The 19,844-nt window shown below is 33.9% G+C and overlaps 1 protein-coding gene across 1 annotated transcript in view; it reads right to left on the bottom strand.

Annotated features, from left to right (window-relative positions):
• Positions 1-2,045: 2,045 nt before the first annotated feature.
• The window catches only part of LOC129230203 (speckle-type POZ protein-like), a 77,988-nt gene continuing 60,189 nt past the window's right edge, over positions 2,046-19,844 (bottom strand). Inside the window, exon 3 of the mRNA XM_054864603.1 lies at positions 2,046-2,098. Coding sequence (XP_054720578.1) covers positions 2,046-2,098 — 53 coding nt within the window. The remainder of the gene's footprint in view (positions 2,099-19,844) is intronic.

The following is a 19,844-nucleotide window of genomic DNA, read 5'->3' as shown; positions in this document are numbered from 1 at the left end:
GCTTTTTCACACAGATATAAATATTTATGAGTCAGAAACTCAACCTGAAACTTATATTCATAGTATCTACGTGACTACTTAACTGTTTTCCATCCGTGAAAGCCTGACGAAGTAATTAAGCTCTAGCGAATGCGAAAAGTTAAAACAAATGGTTTAAAATGTCCTGGTTTAAGTGATATATTCAAGCAAAAAGTCATTAAATACGTTTTATTTTTTGCGAAAACTGGGGAAACGGTTTTTGTTTTTGTGGGGTGGGGGAAGAAATGCTTGTACCTTGTGCATACAAACGACTTGAAGTCGAGTTCTTAGTTGCTCATTAGCGGCTCTTGACGTTTACTACTTTTTTATTTCCTTCCCAAAAATAGATATGTCTTTGTTATTATCTAACGATGTAATTTTTATTTTGAGTTGCTATGTTGCTGCAAGATATCGTGTTTTTTATTACTTAAAAGAAGATTAAATTTTAGTCATAGTATGTTTCTTACTTTCGTGAAGGGGTCTTAAGACTCTTAAAATGTCACCGCGGCACGATACAAATACAAATTACTAAAAATCTTGTAACAAAATTTCTATACAAGCTATGATTAAAATTTTAGTTTCAAATAAAACCTGAAAATCTGAGAAAAAAGACATGATATAACATACTATTAAACAGTACAATTTTATTATAGAAAAACATTTTTTTTCGTAAGTACGAAAAATGGTAAATAACAGTGCGCACTCACTCTCACGGTAAAGTACACGAATAATTCTAATATTAATTTTAAAGTGTTGTCACATACTAACATCAGGATCTGAACCCAAATTTACTTTTTAAAAGTTTTAATTTATTTATTGTTTTTAACTTTTAAAAGTAAGCATCAAATTCTTTTTTCTTTCATTTTTAAATTCTGTTTTTTATTAAATTTAGGTTTAGATCATAAAAAAACCAGAAAAAAATGTATGAAAAGTTTTATTGAAATATATAAGAAACTTTTTAAAATATCGTGAACGCAAAACAAAAAACCGGCATCTGAGAAAAAAGAAGCTTCAACAGCTGCTATTAACAGAAATCTCTATGGCGATAGTTTACGCATTTTTACGATAACTCGAAATTTTTTTTGCATATGGTGATAAACAAGGTATAAAATTGTTCTAAATTATGTAAATTGTGTAGGGGGGACCGGGGCAAGATGACTATGTTAACAATCTATGTTGTTTATTACTTTATTTTTAAGGATAGTAAAATTAATTTTACATGAACTGCTAGAGTAGTCCTTTGTAGCATTAAATATATTGCCATTTAATTTTTCAAATAAAAATATCGAAGGATATTTTTACTTCTTCATAACCACAACAAATCGTCATCTTGCCCCAGTACTGGGACAAGATGACTTTGACCTTGGGGCAAGATGACAACGTTGAAAAAGATTTAACATATTTTATGTTTTCAATATGTTACCTAGTTTTACAAATGATAACCGTGTTTTTACATCTTAAAAAGTATCAAATTAAGCGTAATGCATTGGAGCGTAATGTTGAAGTGTTAAGTTGTGCAGCTAACAATAGACACAAAAAAAATGCCATTTCAAAATTGGAACATTCCTCATGCCACCACTCTCCCGGCTTTTACAGCAGTATCCATTCTTCTGTTCTAGGGTCACAATATTCCTCTTTACAAAAAAGGCATCTTATAACACCATTCGTTGAAGTTGATACAACTGGATTGCTTGGCATGCATTATATAGACTTGGGCCTACAGGAACTTAGTTTGAGGTTTTTTTACCCCCTTTTTAGCTTCACGAGCATATTTTCCCTGTTTTTTTAAATAATTCTTTTTTTCATTTCACTTTGCTCCTTCTGACTTTCTTTGATGGGTTTGTGCTTGTAAGGATGTTTCAGATCAGTTTTCTGCTTTTTCTTTTTGTTTTTTCACATTGTGTTGCTTTAGGCAATGCATTGAAATCAGAAACACTAACAGGCTTGTTTGGTGCATCGGAATCAGCATTTGCCATAATTTCTGCTTCGTCTGGAGGGTTTATATGTTGATTTTCTACTCTCAAGGTCTAAGGAATAGCACTATTAGTCTCAGTTTCATCGGCAACAACATCATAGTCCGCTAAAAACAAGAGAATTATGAGTCTAGATATTTCATTCCTTAAACCTTTTATCGACTTCTCCAACTGTAGCTGCTTTGAAGTAAACGATGCTCAAAAGCTCACCAATATTTTTGGCTGTGATAGTCCTAGATGAATGACCATAAAGATGTCACATGCTTGGCTATAGTAGGATTTAATGGGCGGAAAATGACGCATCAGGAGCTAGAGACGATGCGATGTGTGGGGTGGCAACCCAACCATGATGTTTTTTCACTGCAATATAAGATAGCCTGCAAAGTTATGTGAGAATTAGGATTGTCAATAATCAATAGAGCAGGAGATTCTTTGGTTTAATTCAGTCGACTAGTCATTTGGTCAACTAGTTTATACATAGCCTCTAGTCACCTAGTCACCCGCTTTCGAACGACACCTCAATGCGTCCTTTAGCCCCTGAGAAGATAGAAGCGCAACGTCGCGTGGACAAACACACAGACAAATGAGCATTTACAGGATTTAATAAAATGGAAACCATAGTTAGTTTAATAAATTCCTAAACACGGGGCAAGATGACGAACTCGTCATCTTGTCCCGCGTTTCGGCCCGTCATCTTGCCCCGGACTGCCTGTTTGAACTGATTCTTCTTCATTTCCATAAAAGAAGGCGATTTATTGACATTTATTTATGGTAATAGGTAGTATTTAAACTAAGTTACTCATAAATACTAAAGAGACATGATATATCTTATCTGTATCTGTAGCAGAGCTTATTTACACATGCGTAAAAGTTATACCGTGGCAACGGTAAAAAATCAGAGCTTCAGAAATAACTCAAATATGGCGATTTCAGCGTCTTTATACTATTGCTGAACGAATAGCGGATAGGAGAGCCAGTAGTAGGCAGTTGATGCTGTTACCTAGTGGAACATGGAAAAATTAAAGCATTCGTCGTCTTGCCCGGCTCGTCATCTTTCCCCGGTTTCCCCTATGACATATATTTTTTTCCAGAAAATAGAAAATTTTAAAGGTTAATGGTCCTTAGACCCGGGAAATTTTACTCAGTCAACTGATATTATAAATCCATGTACTGTTTTCTCAATCCATTGTCGCGGGTGTTACATTTGCACGGATATAAATTTGAATTTTAGTCCACGAACACTATTATTCGGCTATTAGATTTTTTTTTTAATTCTAAGTTTAAGTTATCATTATGTGTATATCTGAATACAAAGTATCAAATTTCTAAAAAATATATTTTTTCTTTAAAAAAAAATCCATTTTTTATCTATATGAAGTCTCAAGAACAGTGGGAAGAGTACCTGCAAAATCAAAGTCAAAACGTTTCGGTTACACTTACGAAAACTCGTGGTCATAAATTTGCTTAGTTACTCTAAAATAAAATTCGATGAAAATATTTGGCATGAGACTGTTACACACAAAAAAAAATTACTGAGAAAATGTTTGACTAGTAACATTGCTATTATCTGTATTGAAGTTCGCTTACTTGAACTTGTATTAAATTCTTGTTATAAATATATGAACATGAATATTTCATGAGAATATTTTTTTTATCACTATTGAGTTTTTTGTCTTTAACTAGATATAGCATCAAAAATTACTTTGTGATAAAGTAATTAGAACAACACCAAGTATTTTCTCAAAAAATAATATTACAAATACACTGTTGAAAAAATTCCGAAACGTTACTGGGTATTTCCGTGTCACGTTTCAGGATTTTAATAGGTTTTATCCACTTCCTGGAAAAATTAAGTATTCTTGTCAAAAAGTTTCCTGAATTGCTACAAGTTGCACGAATGCAGACCTTTCACAGTTGTAAAAAACATTTTTATCTCCCAGTTTAAAGATTAACTGAGCGTATTTATAAAGTGTATCGCCTTTACTTGAAGTACGGCTCGCCCGTGCTAATTAAGCTCCCAAAGAGAGCGAAAAAGTGTGAACTGCGTTGCTTTGCAAGATTTGTAGGCAAGTAAAATTCTCGGTACTAACTTCTAACGGGAAGATTTCTGAATTTTTCAGGAGGCTTCCAGGATAATATCAGGAAGTTTACTGAATTTTACGGAAAACGTTCCTGGAATTTGCAAGATATGTTACTGGCAGAAATTGGGCATATCAGCTGCCCATTATTTTCTAGGAACCTTTCTGAATCGTTTTTACAGTGTAATTTTGTTTCAACACTCCTTCTAATATACTCATTTTTGAAAAGATCAGTTTACACGACCGAAAAAAATCTACAAAAAACTGTAACATTATCAGTTTTACATAAACAGCGTCAACTAAAATTTGTAACTACAATAAGTTATAAGTAGCTTAATTTAAGCCTATAATCCAACTTAAAAACATTACATGTAAAAAAGAAAGAAAAAACAGAGTTGTAAAATGAAATGTATCCATCCATTAATAGACTCTCTAATTACAATGATCCCTTCTTGCGATCTCTAACACGATTTTTTTTTCAAGTCGTAAAAAAAGAAAAAGTAACTTCCCTCAGAAATGAAGTCATTAAGCATTTTTTCTCACACCCTTCAATGATATTTTAAGCAATTAAAACAAAAACGAAAAGATTGAAGATAATAGTTCGAGATTAAATACTTACTTAAGGCCATTACATTTTGGAAAATGTTACATTTTAATGCTGTGCTTAAATGTTTGAACGTAAAGATGTGTTTTTTCTTTGCTTGAATATTTTGTTTTTTTCCCCCTTCTAACTTGAAATCAACGGAGCGTCTGTAAAATTATAATCCTACACAAGGTTTTTAGCCAACTGGAAGGGGCTTGAAGAAAGTTCTGTTTTTTGATTTAAATCGGGAGCCAAGTTAATCCTGGCTCATTGATTTGGAATGGGAATTTAGGGCATATTTGAGTTCACGAAAGATCTAATGGGCACCATTCACCATTATTGTACACGGTGAAACATTAACCCGCAAGTATCAGAGGCGTGCGAAGAGCTTCAGTAATGGGGGTACCACCAACACCAGACTAGAGACAGGAGACAGTGTCTAGTGTGGTGTTGGTACCATTGTATCCATGCCCGTCATTTAAGCGAATCAGAGGAAGGGCAATTAGCACTCAACTCCTCCCCCTCCTGCAATGACGCTACTGCATCTTAAATTGTTTTTTTCTTTTGCTTTTTTTTTTTTGCTTTTTTTTCAGTTTTGAGCAATCACGAACTTTATTTTTTTTATTTGACTGTTGAATGATGTTCTCCGCTTTCCTCTGCAATACCACCGTCAATCGGCCTTCCAATGCAGCTCCTCTAGCGAGCAAAGTCTCCAGGTTGCATCCTTATCCTACATACATGCGTACATAATACACGCACACACACACGCCTATATGCATACAAAAGGCTGCACACACGCGCGTACGTACTCACATACACACACGAATGCCTACAAACACACGAATGCCTGCAAACACACGAATGCTTACACACACACACGCGGGCATACACACACACTCGCGCTTACATACAGAAAAACAAAAACAAACGTGCGAGTAAATACACATACACACGCTCCTGATTGCGAAAAACACAACTAGAATTCAAGATGTAAAAAATTCAAACTTCCTTATTTATATTTTTTCCCCTTTTCTTTCTTTCTTCTTTTGAGCTAATGGGGGTATCGTGGTGACCTCCGTGCGCACGCTTATGGTATTGAGCCCGCGACGTGTGCAACGTTTTACTGATCAGGCCACCACGGCCTGCCTTTACTTATAGGAGGTCATTGACAGCAATGCGTCATTTAGGTGTGCATCAGCGACAAAGTTCAAATGAAAACGTCATAAGGTAAGTACGCTAGTTAATGCCACCCTGAGGTTTATGGCTTAATATCTAGCTTGCTTAAGATTGAATTATATCCAACTTTTACACAGATGGCTGATAAGTGAAACAGACTGCATGTGAAAAATTTTTTAATTATGTTTTTCAGTAGTTTTAACAAAAGAAGGCAATTTCTGTCTCCAGGTGAAGGAAAGTAACTAAAAATTTTTCTTTTATAATTTGTTTGCATTTTTGTTAGTTATTGTAGGTTAGATTTATTGTACAAGCTTACTTATCTGATTTCCGCTGGGAAGAAGTATGTAAAAAACGTCTAATTAATGCAGTTCCCTATTATTACTATTGAATCTGAAGCGCGTTTCTTCAACTATCCCCAAAAGCCATTTCTACAGATACTGCTGCTTACCTCTACACAGCAGATTTGGCCTTATTAGGAACACAGTTCCGCAATAAAGTCACCTCTGGAGAAAAAGGCCAGAAAATACTATCAAACGAAAATTAAGAACGAATAAAATCTTTACTGTCAGTAGAAAACGTTATTAGACCACATTTATCAAATTCATAAACACTATTAAAGAGTCCATATTTACTTCAAATGCAAAGGAGAAAGATCAATCTTCACATTTTTGGGTACTGATAAGTCGTTATTTTCTGTTTCTAGTTAATCCTGCGCACAGTTTGTGCACATATGTTCAGCATATGCTGCACAGGATCATATCCTCCACCAGATTATCCTGTGTCCCAATCACGGCACTGGTGTCGTAATAAGGTCAACCATGACCTTATTTGAAAATCTACTTTTTAGGTTGTCGAATCACAGGAAAAAAATGACGGTACACAACAATATTTTTCTTTTTTAATTCGTCAATTATACAAGGTGTTCCCCGTTTAACCTGAAAGACCTTATTTTCGCAACCGTTAGTCCTAGATGCATACTTCCAATTGCAAAAATGTTTAATCATAATTACAATTCACGATATTAAAAGTTTGAAGCGAAAACAAGAATGAATCAAAACATACAAAATTTAACTTTTTATATGAGCAAAAAGTCCCCCAACATACACTGTAAAAACATTTCAGAAACATTCCTGGAAAACAATGGGCAGCTGATGTGCCAAAAACCTGCCACTAAGATACCTTGCAAAATAATAACGTTTTAGGCTAAAACTCAGTAATCTTCCTGAAATTATTCGGAAGCTTCCTGAAAAATTCGGAAATCTTTCCGTTTGAAACCAGAAGTGTTTCTGAAACTTTAGAGTAAACTTAGGTAGGTATTATAAATTAGCTTGGCACCTTCCTGATATATTAAGGAAGTTTCCTAAGTGATGGAAACACGGCTAAAGCTAAGCCAGAATTGCAAGCAAGTATCGAGAATTTTACTCGCCTGCAAAACTTGCAAAGCAATGTAATTCATACTTATTCTCTCCTTTAGGAGCTTAATCGGCATTTACAGACCGCAATCGAACAGAAGCCAATAGACTTTATAAGTACGCTCAGTTAATCTTTAAACTGGGAGCTAAAAATATTTTTTACAACAGTGAGAAGTCTGTATTAATGCCACTTGTAGTGATTCGGGAAACTTTTTGACGATGATACTTCAGGAAGTGGATAAAAACCTTTGAAATCCCGAAACGTTACACGGAAATACGTAGTAACGTTTCGGTATTTCTTAACAGTGTGTATTTAGGGAAATAATCTCCACTGAAAATTGAACCATGTATACTTATCGCTACGCATTCATAAAAATAACAGTGTTCCCAATTATTCTGGCGAGTACAGGAATATTTTTTTCGCTGAATATCTGTATTTTTAAAATGGCTACCCAAAGTCAAAACTGGCTACCATTTTTTGTGACTCTGGTAGCCAATGGCTACGATTCAGCATTCTTAGTCTAAAGCTTTACTGTGTTTCAATAAATTTTCAACTGTACAAAAATGTATTTCAGAATAAAATGAAACTACTTATTGTTACGCATTCATAAAAATATTAGTGTTCCCAATTATTCTGGTGATTACAGGATACAATTGAAATGTTCATATTATAGTTTTTTGAACAAAGCTACATTTGCATTTAAAAATACCCTTAAGAATAGCAGAAAAATATTTTAGCAAAAGCAATAAGGCAGTAACGAATATAGCTTACACGAGCTAAAATATCAATTTCAGGTCCTTTTAAAACCCGTTTTCCAAATTGGGAATAGAACAAAATGGTGGGCATAAAAAAAAGAGTATAAAATCTAAAAATCTTTTGAAAACGAAATGATATTCCTATCTAAATCTTTTTCGTGCTTTTAATTCCAGATGAACTGCTGATCAGAATAAGAACTTTTTTTGGTAGAAGATTCAGAGGAAATACACTAAGAAAGAAGTGCTGTTTCGGGGGGGGGGGGGGAGATTATTTTCAGCGCATGCTTTTGTATTGTGTTACTACTAAGAGGGGAAATCGAAAAGTGCTCTGAAGGAGGAAACTTGATGTTTGTTAAAGATTTTGAAAGAAAAAGCTTTTTTATCCCGCTCTTTTTTCTTTAGCGATTTTTGAACGATATGGAAACGTCTAAAATAAAGGTTTAAAAAATATTTCATTATGAAATTGATTGCAATCACACGTTTTAAATAAAAAGAAATTATTGTTGTTTCCTGCAAATATTAATGAAGTCTTTGGAGATGAGTATGTGTGTCTTATAAAGCAGAAATTATGTGAAAAAAAATTTATAAGAAATTATTGCTTAATTTTTTCACTGCTTGTAAACAAAGAAGCTTTTTTCATTGTATCCCATTACTTAGAGCTTTCTCTACATGCGATGGGAATGCTTGAAATCACATATTTAGTGCGTATTCAATCACAGGTGCCTTTAGAGAACCAACAATAAAGTAGATCAACACCAAAAAAAAAAAAAAGTCTAACATTCAGAGAAAGAGAGAGAAGCGGATATATATAGAGAGAGTGAGAAAGAGAGAATCAAATTTGTGAAAATGCGTATGATTTTGTAGGACGATTCAGAAAGAATGCAATATTAGGGTCCTTTTACATTATTTGAATTTTTAAATAGGGGGATCGTTCACAAATAATGCCACGCTCATTGGGATTCGTGAAAATGTGACTTTTTTGAGAGATACGAGAGATACTTTTGCGACTTTTTCCCGAGATACGAGCTTCTGAAGCTTCAAAAAAAGGCAGAACTGCTCTTCCGGCTGAAATATCTGCCAAAACCTGTAGCTTTTGAGGTATAGGAAGGAACAATGTATGTTAGCTGTTTAAAAAAGTCTTAGTATAGCGTGTGCCATTAAACCATTCAGACTTCTCAAAATGCGACTGCTAATTTAAAACACGCTTTTCTCGAAACTACTTTTTTCAGTACGGTTGACAAGATATCTCAAGTTCTAATGCACCGATTTATTCGAAATTTGGTACAGACTTTCTACCAGTCAAACGTGGTGGATCTCCGTCTAAAATGCATCGCATAGCGGGGAGAGAAAAGCTGAAGAAAAGTTGTTTTTCCTGTATTGCTCTTTCTTTTCCCCCCGTCGGTACATAAAGGAATTCGCGGTTGTCCGGCAGAATGCTCTTTTGAATACGCAGCAGCCAGGTGACTAACGAGAAGGCGTGGTAACGATCACCTTTGATGACCACTGAACGTTATTTCTTCTTCAAAGAGAAACACTTTTTTTGCTTCCAGAATGTGCTAGTTTTGGGATTCATTTACACTTTATATTTTCATTTCTCTCTTTTTTTTTGTTTTTTTGAAGTGCTCTTATTTCCTTCAAATATGCTTTATTAATTCATTAAAATTATTTAAAATTACAAACTATAGTTTCATTACATTAAACTTCTTGAAACAAATAAAATATTTTTGATTCTCACTTTTCTTTTAATAAATTAAATATTTCGTAAAGTGCTTTATAAATCTTAGTATTTTATTCAATTATTTAGTCCATTTTCCCGAAAGGGTGTTTCGATTGCCTTCTTGCACATTACTGCGTTCTACTTCAAGAAAAAAAAGTAAAAATGCAGAAAAAAAGTTGTATTCTGAAATAAATTATTCTAGTGATGAACTAAGCACCTTACTGCGTTATACTTCCAGAAAAAAAAGTAAAAAGTCAAAAAAAAAAAAAAAGCAAAACCGTAGTCTGAAATATAATTGTTGTAATGGATAAACTAAGTTCATCATTAAAATGGATTGAGATAAAGAGCGGAAAAATTAATCCCTCTGTTCGAAAGTACAGCCAAATTCGGATACATGTTCTTTCAAGTTTTAAGTAACATTCTTAAGTCAAAAATACGCAAATACATGATTTTTTTCTAGTTCATGCAAACAAAATTTAACTTCGTTGTTTATTTATTTATTTATTTTTGAAGAGGGTTTAGAATATAAAACAGTTATACATTCTTTATTGCGTATATATAGTCAGGGGTACCGCGATGGTAGGTCACAGCAACCGCCCAGAAAATCCTTATTCGGCCAATTTTGTTTGATTCAGCAAATTTGGAGACAAAATTGCAATGTCGGAATTTTTCAAATGCTCAAATATTTTTTCTCCTCAGATGTACTTGTGTTCATACTTGAATTTAATCTGCGGCAAAAATTGGAGTTCTATTTGATAAATTGAGAATTTCTAACTTCCTAAAAAATATCTTTGGAGTTCCCATGTGTATAGTTATTTTATGTATCATATTTCGGTGAATAACTGACGCACTCCCTTTCGACACGCAAATCAAACATATTCTAAGAGTAAAAAATATCTTACTTGAATTATGTTTAACAGTCAAAATGACGAGCTTCGTAACGCCCCCCCCCACCCCCTCCAATAGCAAATAGTTCAAGTTGTTTTTTATTTTAAAAATAAGATATGAAAGCAGACTGCTTCTGTAAAACCGAAATGTTTCTTTTTCTTTCTTATTTTTTTAAGTTAGGACAAAATTAAAACAGACAAAATCAAAAGCCTAATTTTGAAATAAATGACAAAACGAGCGTTATAAACACGCAAATAGTAAAATATGTGTTTTGGGAAACAAAAGAGCACTTTTCGCTGCAAAAAGTTATGATCTTCGGCACGTAAAAAACTCGTAAACAAACCTGATAAATGCACAATTAGAATGAAATTGTAAGCATGTGATCACGTTGTGACGGATTTCTAATGTACCAAAGATTACAACTTTTTACATCGATAAAGTGAGTCCTAATTAACTTCCAAAGACGCATCTGAAAACCTTTTTTTTTTTTTTTTTGGTACGTGTGCCTTGTGCATAAATTACATCGAAGTTATCATTTTTTTCGTTGATCTTCATATTATTGAAGTTATTTTATTGAACGATTTCTCGATAGATTTTACTTATCTCACTAAGTAAATTTTAATTTACGTTATTAAAAGTGCTAACTCAGTTCCTTTCGAATACGAAAGAATTTTCTTTAAAATTTTGAAGGCACAGGAAGTCATTTAAATTTATTACATTTTCAGTGTTTTTTTTAAAAACTTCGCCTTGTTTTCCGTTTTTTACTATTATTTAGTTTATTATCTGGTATTTATCTATGTATTATTCTGCAGTTTCAATAACAGAAAACATGTCGTTGAGGTGTACTTTACTTTAAAAATATTCCTCTAAGGAACCGTAGCATCCAATTGAAACGCATCACTTCGATAAATAACATGGTTTTCGGGGCAAAGCTTGATAAAAAATGTATTAAGGTTTTGAAATATATGCCTTTTTTTTTTTGCTGATGGATAGAAAATAAAAGATTTGCTAGTTAACCTGGTATCGTTTTCAATTAAAAAAGATTGTGTGAATATATTTTTTGCAACAATATAATTTTAGTAGATGTATGTGATATGTGACACGCCGTAAATGTTTCAGCACATTTTTTTTTCAACATCATACAAGGCAAAAATGAACTATCATTATAATTACTGTCGTATTGCGTACTATAATTTTTGTACTATCTCTGAGTTATAAGTAGAATATTATTTCGTGCATACATTGTCAACTTTATTAATTAATTTATTTATTGAATCTTTCTTTCTTTCTTTCTTTCTTTATTTATTTTTTGAACTCATTAATCTTGTTTAATTGTTCATTCTTTACTTGTGCAGAATTTTTATTCTAGACTGCACCTAATATGTGATAATTGAAAAAACATGGATGAATATATACGTATGTAGTTGAATTTCATTGAATGCCTTTTCTTTGCTTGAACAATTAGAGCGTAGCCACGGATATCTACGATTTTCAACAAAGCAAATAGAGGAACCAGTATTTGACCTCTAGAACTACTGTTGAAGGACGAATGTTTACTATGTTAGGATAGGGCACGAAATGTTGAAAATCAAGTCCAACCGCACGTGTTTATGGGTGGACAATGAATGATTTGACCCCACTTGTATTCAGTGGGGAATCAATTTCCACTCAAAGGCGTTTGCTTCCAATATAGAAAGGCTTCTTGCTAATGCCAGCTGCTTTACAATTTACATGCTTGATTGCACCAGAGTTGCTCCATAGTAGTGAATTTTGAAAATCAACTATTTTTTGAACTAGAGATTTTTTCGAAAGTTCACGCATAACGTTAAACTTTTGACACATGTGAATGAAAATTACATATTTTAAATGATGCTACACAAATATATATTACATGCATCAACTTTTACAAAGCCCATTAGTAAAATGCGAATAAGTTTTCGTGGAGAAGGAAAGGAAAAATTTATTATGAGGTTCCTCAATAAAATCTAAATCATGTATGCACTTCATGTAGTTACTTCGCAAATAAAGTAAGCTATAAAGTTGTGAACATAGTTCAGTCTTTACCAAATAAAATCATGCAGATAAATTCACCTGTGTTGTGGGAGGAAGGGGGGACGTGTCCCTGGCCTTACTCCCCCCTGCCCCTCTTTGCCATCATTAAAAATACAAAGATATTATAAAGAGACGTAGGGACGTTTTCCTGACGATACGGATAACGATAACAAAACTTCAACCCCTCCCTCCCACCTTGTGAATTCCTGATATCCCCTGTATAAACAACAGTACCAGAATCTACCGTACTGTATGCTGCAAAGACGAAGGTCAGCGAGAGTCACCCGTAAATATTATTTCTTTTACAAAATGGTTTTCGTCTTTGGTTTTCATAAGGAAATTTTGCGAGAACTATTGATCGGTTGAGAGTGATCTGTAAAGTAATTTAAAGAAAAAAAAAAGCTTAGTGTGTGAATATGAAAATCAATAAAAAACTGAATTAAACATATATTGTGTTGGAAACGAAATGATTTCCCAGACAATCAATGTAAAAACCGTGTTCTGGCACCGATTCACACTTTGTACCTATGCGTATAATATACATGTGTGTGTGTTGCGAGGGCCCGATTAATATATTGAGAAGCCCTAGGCCAATCCCCTTTTTCAGGGCCCCCAGTAGTCAATCGTTACAATTTTTGCCATTTGGTGCCCTCAAGGGAGAGCCCTAGGACACATCCGAGTTTGCTTATTCAATGATCAGGCCCTGTGTGTTACAGTACCCTACAGTGACTTTTGCAGAAACTAGGCAGATTCATGATTCCCCTCCCCACACTCACACTGAATAGTGAAGTAACAAAATAGTTTGTTAGTTTGTTACTTATGCACAGGGTCTGACTAATCCGGGTGCCAGGTCGTTAGAGTGAAATAAAACAAATTTCTTGTCGACCATATGCATCTGAACAAGAAACTAGATTGCACTGAACTTTCCTATAAAATCTAAGAGAAAATGTCGGGCGCCTAAGTATTTTGCCTGGCTCTTAAGATTTTATGATTTTCGTCGGTCTCTGATTATATATGTATCTTGCTTTAGTGCGATAGAAAATTAATTGATTTTTTTAGAACTTAAGCTACTCATTTGTTACCCTTCAAATTTTGGCACACTGGTGAAAGAAAACGGAGAGGCTGACGTCATCATTACCTGTGAAACCAGGGACACGTATTTTTCCACTAAAAATATCTGTATTTCGTTCGCAAATATTTAACTCAAGCCCTAAACACCTAGGCCCAAGCGTAGGTCCCCTCGAAGTTTATGGCCCTCATTTATTTTCAAAATAATATTTTATGTAACGGAAGATAAATGGAGAACAAAATGCAACAAGGATATTATTGGTTTCATGTTTAGAGCTTATGTAAAATATGCCCTTTAAATGCAAAAACTAATAAGGTAAAGGCGCCAAGTAGGACCACTTTATGGTTCATTGCCTTTTATTATTTTTATTATACACGTTAAGTTCATTAGTCCAATTCCTTGTTGCGTCGAAGTTTAATAAAATAACTAAGAAAAAAGCAGCCATTTTTTTTTCTTTTCACGTATTTTTCAGTCATTTGTGGTTTTAATTACACATTTGTATAATGAACTATATTGAAGCAAAAATTAAAATTACATTTCAGAGTTGTACGGAGCACTTTTTGTTGCATTCATTCCGGATATCTTTACAACTTTTGCCATAGATTTTCTAATTGAATTTAGAAGTAGGAACACAAATTAAGTGAAAATCAAAGAAACAAAAATGAGTATAAACGTAAATGTGTATTTATAGGTTCTTATAATACATACCAAAATACAAGAACTGCTTAAAATATTGGAATGATGATTGGAACGATTGTGTGTTGTGTAGAGGAGGCAGGATCTGGCCCTCCGGGTCTAGGACTTTACTATGACTTAATCGAGCTCTGGTTTATCGCTTTCAACTATCCTTAATTGCCTTTGAAGCTCAGAAAACATGAGAATTTCGCTCAGAACTTGAGAAATTACAAAGAATAAGTACATTGGCCAAGAAATACCAGCGGATAACTTTATCATATAAACGTAATCAACAGAAACGTCAAAATGCAACTATTTTTCATAACGACCATATTAGTATTAACAGCAACTAGTATTAGTTGCTTGATAAGGCAACTTTTTGATGAACATCTTTTGTCGGATTTTGAAGCAGAAACACGGGCTCTTTTTACCGGCAAAGGCTATATTGTCATTGTATTATTCAGTTTACTCGATGATAATGGAAAGTTTTAGACTCGGAATTACAAGAATAATATGGTAAAAATTAACGTGATTACGATACTGTACTTTTGTAGAATCCAAACTTTGTTTATAGATGCATTTCTTATTTCGACGATTTTTTGCTTAAATATTCACATTCTACAGCATTTCTTTTTTTCCCCTGTAAGCGATCCTTTTCGCATCTAATTGATTTGGTTTTTTCTTTCATCTTATTTTTTATTTGTTTATCCCTTCTTCATGATATTTTATTTAAAAAACCGAACGTAAATTCTATTAGAATGATAAAACTTGTAGGTTCTACTTTTTTTCTTATATTTTGAAAATAAAACGTCTTTTTTTTTTTTTTTTTTGTAGTAGGCAAAATATTATTATGGAACAAATTAGTCAAAGCAATCTATTTAGTTATTGCTGTATGTTGAAACTATAAACTTAATTAATATTAAAATATTAAGACATATGATCTCAAAATAGATATAGATAATTGTAAATTTTTCAGAAGTACGAAAACAAGCGAAATATCGTAAGATAAAAAGCCACTGTCGTTCCCAGAAAATGCATTTCTTTCCTTTTCAGATCATAGAATACCGCTGAAGGGGTGACACTCCCAAGTGATCCACCCTTTTGACACTAAACCCTTTTCATCCTGAACCGGCGAATTCCAAAGAGGGGAACGAACACTGCGAGCTCTGCAGTGAAGCCCTCTGCCCCTAGTCTAGGAGCTCGGGTTCCACGGTTTGGGCCACTGCTTCAGTTTCCGAGATATCTCGGGTTCCACGTTTTACTGGTTAATACTATCAAAATTGTCTCCACGTAAGAGTTTCTGTATTTTTTGTTTTTCACTATTTTTAAAATTACAAAGTTGAAAAAAGGAGTCAACACAATGACCCTTGTTTTTCTCGAAAAAAGCCATTTTCTGCATTTTTTTTTTTTGCCCAAATCTGCTACGTCCAGACTTGTTTAACAAAGATCAACCTTAACTTTATGTTTCAGAAGACTAGGAAGATTGGAATCTTGTCATCCATAGGTCACCTTTTTTGCTGAGATCCCACTTTGAAGCCCCCCCCCCCTGTAATGATTTCAATTTTGTCCTGCCCCCCCCCCCACTTTTATACATTTTTATATTTCTCAAGTATCAATAAAAAACTTATAGTTAAAATGTTTCGGTTTTTTTCATTGCGCTCGCAAAATTACCTCAAAATCGAGCCCCTAGACTAGAATACCCCCTTAATTTTCCTCTAAAAGATTTTTATAAATATAAAATAAAATTTCTTGCTCTTTTCAAAATATAAATAAATAGTATATTTTCAGTTTACCATTATTTTCAGGCATTTAATTTTTTAGGATAAAATTACTGGAATTTTGAATAATACATACCTTTATTTCAAACATTTGATGCATTTACCAGAGTCTGACTCGGTGAAAAATACTTTCAAACTTGTACGCGCCCGTGTTTCACACTGGCAATTTAATACCTTCATTATTCCTTTATCAATCTTAAATCTGAAATCTTAAATCCTAGACACTGTTTGAATAAAACACGTACACTTGTCCTCTTTTTTAGCACACTTTTGGCACAAATTTCAAAACCTATATAACGTTGAAATTGTTTCTAATGCCATTAGGTAAATCGAGCCCGAGAAGCAATTGGTAGTCGATTAAAGGCAGTGCAAACACTATTTTGGTGGAAGTCTGAATTGGCTCTGACTGCACACGATAGATGGAAGCACTATCTGTCAACATTTCGAACTTCAGAACCAAACCAGAAGCCGATCAACTCGTGGCTTGGCACCCCCAGAGAAATTGATTCACGTGAAGGACTTTACGACCATACCACGTTTAACGTACCACAGTCATCATCAGTGAACATGGAGGATCTGCGACCGTCTGGCATCGAACCCGGAACTGTCCAGTAACGAGCTCGACGACATACCGATCAGGCAACCCCGACCCTCAAGACGCATGTGTATACATATACAAAACAATTCGTTTTCTGTCACAAAAAAAAAAAAAAAAAAAAATTAACCAGTTTTTCCGGTAAAAAAATAGTTCTTTGAGGGATTAAGTAGGTAGAAACTTTAAAATTTATATTAAACTATTGTAGGTTATAAGATTATGCATATAATTAAATTCTTTCACCACACATTAGTTTTTCAATTTTCATTACAAGATTATGATTAAAATATTTTTTGTTTTCTGTAAGAAAGTTAAAGTTGAGAGAGAGAAACAATACCTCCAAATGAAAGAAAACGAAGATTAATCTTTATGTCGCTAGCATTGATCAAAGATCAACGTCTAGATTAATAAACTACTTATCAGTATGAGTAACTATTGCCCAAAGAAAAAGAAAACATGAAGAAATTCTAGAGACAAGAAAGCCATTTTCGATTTCTCCCGTCATTTTTGTTTGTTTGGATACGGTTAGCAAATATCATGAGAAATTTTCATCTTTCAGTGGAAAATGAGCAAGAAAAAATGTCTGAGGAGTTTTCGCAATAAGTATTAAATGGTTGTCTAGTGTTATTGCCGAGGGACTCATTTCAAATAGTTTTTATGTCTCAGTACTTGAAACTAATGGTAAAAAAAATAGATTAAAAACCTTTTGTGATTAATCTGCTGTCACTCCGAAATTGCCATCTGCATTAGAGTTAAATAAATCTTACGTAGTTTAGGTGCATAAATTCTCCTAATGCATGAAAAAATTATTTTATTGTTACACTGCCATACAAAATTTCCAACACGTCGCACATAAACGTCAGATACAAGGTGATCAGCGAATAAGCCCTGATTTCAAAATTAAATACCTCTGCAACAAAGATCGATAGAATTATGCGGCAAACTGTACATTTATTAGCAAAACTGTAAAAATGGTGCGCTAAAGTTTAGAAAATTTAGTTACGAAAGTCGTCAACAGATGGCGCTTTGCGCTGAAAACTTTCTCCGAAAGGAGTCAGGGGAAAAAAAAACAAATAAAGAGAAGCAGTCTTTGCAGTCAGAATACAATTTTCTCAAAGTTTTCACCTTTCGAAGCAATGACGTGGCGTAAGCAAACAATGAAATTTGACATGACGTCTTGCAACGTCTCAACGGAAATGGAATCACACGCAACGCCAATCCACGATTCAAGATCATCTAGAGTAGCGAGATTATTTCCACAGACACTGTCTTTCAATGCGCCTCATAGAAAGAAGTCACAAGGAGTCAGACCGGGAGAATATGGAGGCATACTAGTCCTGTGTCAATCCTCCAAGCTCGTTGATTGCTCACAAATTATTCCAAAAGTTTAACGTAACGTTCAGTAGAGCATTGAATCGGTTTTGAAAACTGCGACGCTTTGCCGTAGGACTGTGTTGTAATTGGTGGAACTCTAGTACCGAAAACACCCGTTCTTCAACGGAACACATTATAACATTCTAATAAACGTACTGTTTACCCCATATTTCTATCGATCTTTATTATTGATATATTTAATTTTTAAATCAGGGCTTATTCGCTGATCATCCTGTACTTCCTCAATTTTTTTTACAGTTTATTATTATGGTTCTATTTTTGAATTTTATTCATAATTTAGAGGCAGTCTTTTGAAGGAGCAATACAGTTAGAAAAAAAATCATATTCTTGAGAGTTTGAATTAAATCCTGGGCATGAAGGTAGATGGCAGGAAAAAAGGGGGAAAGTTGTCTGAAACGTACATGCTAACATCTTTTGGCGCGCCAAAATAAAATTCGCGAAAAAAAGTATGAATTTTTTTTTAGCCTTCTTTCCCGTTAAAGTGAAAAAAAGCAATGAATTAAAACATGGAAGGTGGCTTAATGCATCGTAAAAATATCGCAAAATACAAAAATAAGTCAAGAATCAACAGTATGATCAAATAAATATCGAAAAAATGAAAATGGGAAAGTATAGTTTTACGATAAGGAAAATGAGTGCCTGTAAATCTATCAGTCTGTCGGTTTTTTTGCCATCTCCCCCCCCCCCCAAAGCGTTTGAAGTAATAATATGATTTGGAAGCTTTTTTTTTTGAAAGCTCTCAGCGGGGACACCTCACTCAAATATTTCACTTTTTGACTCAAAGAAGTTTTTTTCAATTTTGAACAGTTCAAAATGACTGAACAGTAGCGACTACGGGGAAATTCAAAGCAAATATAACTCCCGAACCTACAGGCGAATTTGCTTCAAACAAAATTTGTAGGGAAAAGGTTTTGTTTTTGTTAAAACACGTTGAGCATTTTTTCACTTGACAGTTAGTTCAGATTTCGTGAACCATTATTTCTTTTCATTTATGAATGAATAGACGTGTTTTTGATAGCCTTGAAACAACTGTTTGCTGAGTCCACATTTTTAATGCTTTTACTTGTACTGTTATACAAGTTGTCTTATTTTACTCATTTCTCAGCTCAACGTCTTTCGACTGCTGTTTTAAAAATAGGTACTGCACTGGTAGTGTCAGCCCTAATCAATGAAAAAACAAATCTCAACATTTGAGCCAACGTCCTCGTTTCAGAAAACTTTCAATTCTGTTTTCTATTCATCTATTAAAAACTCTTTTGTACAGTAGACCCTCGTTTTACGCGGAGGTTACGTTCCACGGAAATTCCGCGTAAATTGAGACCTAATAGTAGTGTTAAAATATGGGTTAGGTTCCGTAGATTTGAAAAAAAAATACTTCATTCTAATGATGACTAATTGTATAATAAGTTTAATGTGTGCTTATATCGATTTTAATGCACAACATAAAAGGAAACATAAATTCATTTCGTGTTCTGTTTATAAAGAGGAGCTGGCAATGATATTCTTTTGGCAGTCATTAAGAATTTTTCTCTAGTTCTTTGCGGAGTATTAACCAATCCATGACCACTTGTGTCATTTCCATGATAGAATCCTCCTTCACTAACAAATCAGCAAGATCATTTCTATTGTCTAGAAATGGCTCAACATTTTCAATGTGAACTGTTTTGGTTGTGTGTCAC

Source organism: Uloborus diversus, chromosome 9, assembly GCF_026930045.1.
Source record: "Uloborus diversus isolate 005 chromosome 9, Udiv.v.3.1, whole genome shotgun sequence".
In the NCBI taxonomy this organism is placed as follows: domain Eukaryota; kingdom Metazoa; phylum Arthropoda; class Arachnida; order Araneae; family Uloboridae; genus Uloborus; species Uloborus diversus.
The sequence above is the reverse complement of the archived record's forward strand: the minus strand, read 5'-3'. Positions and strand labels throughout refer to the sequence as shown.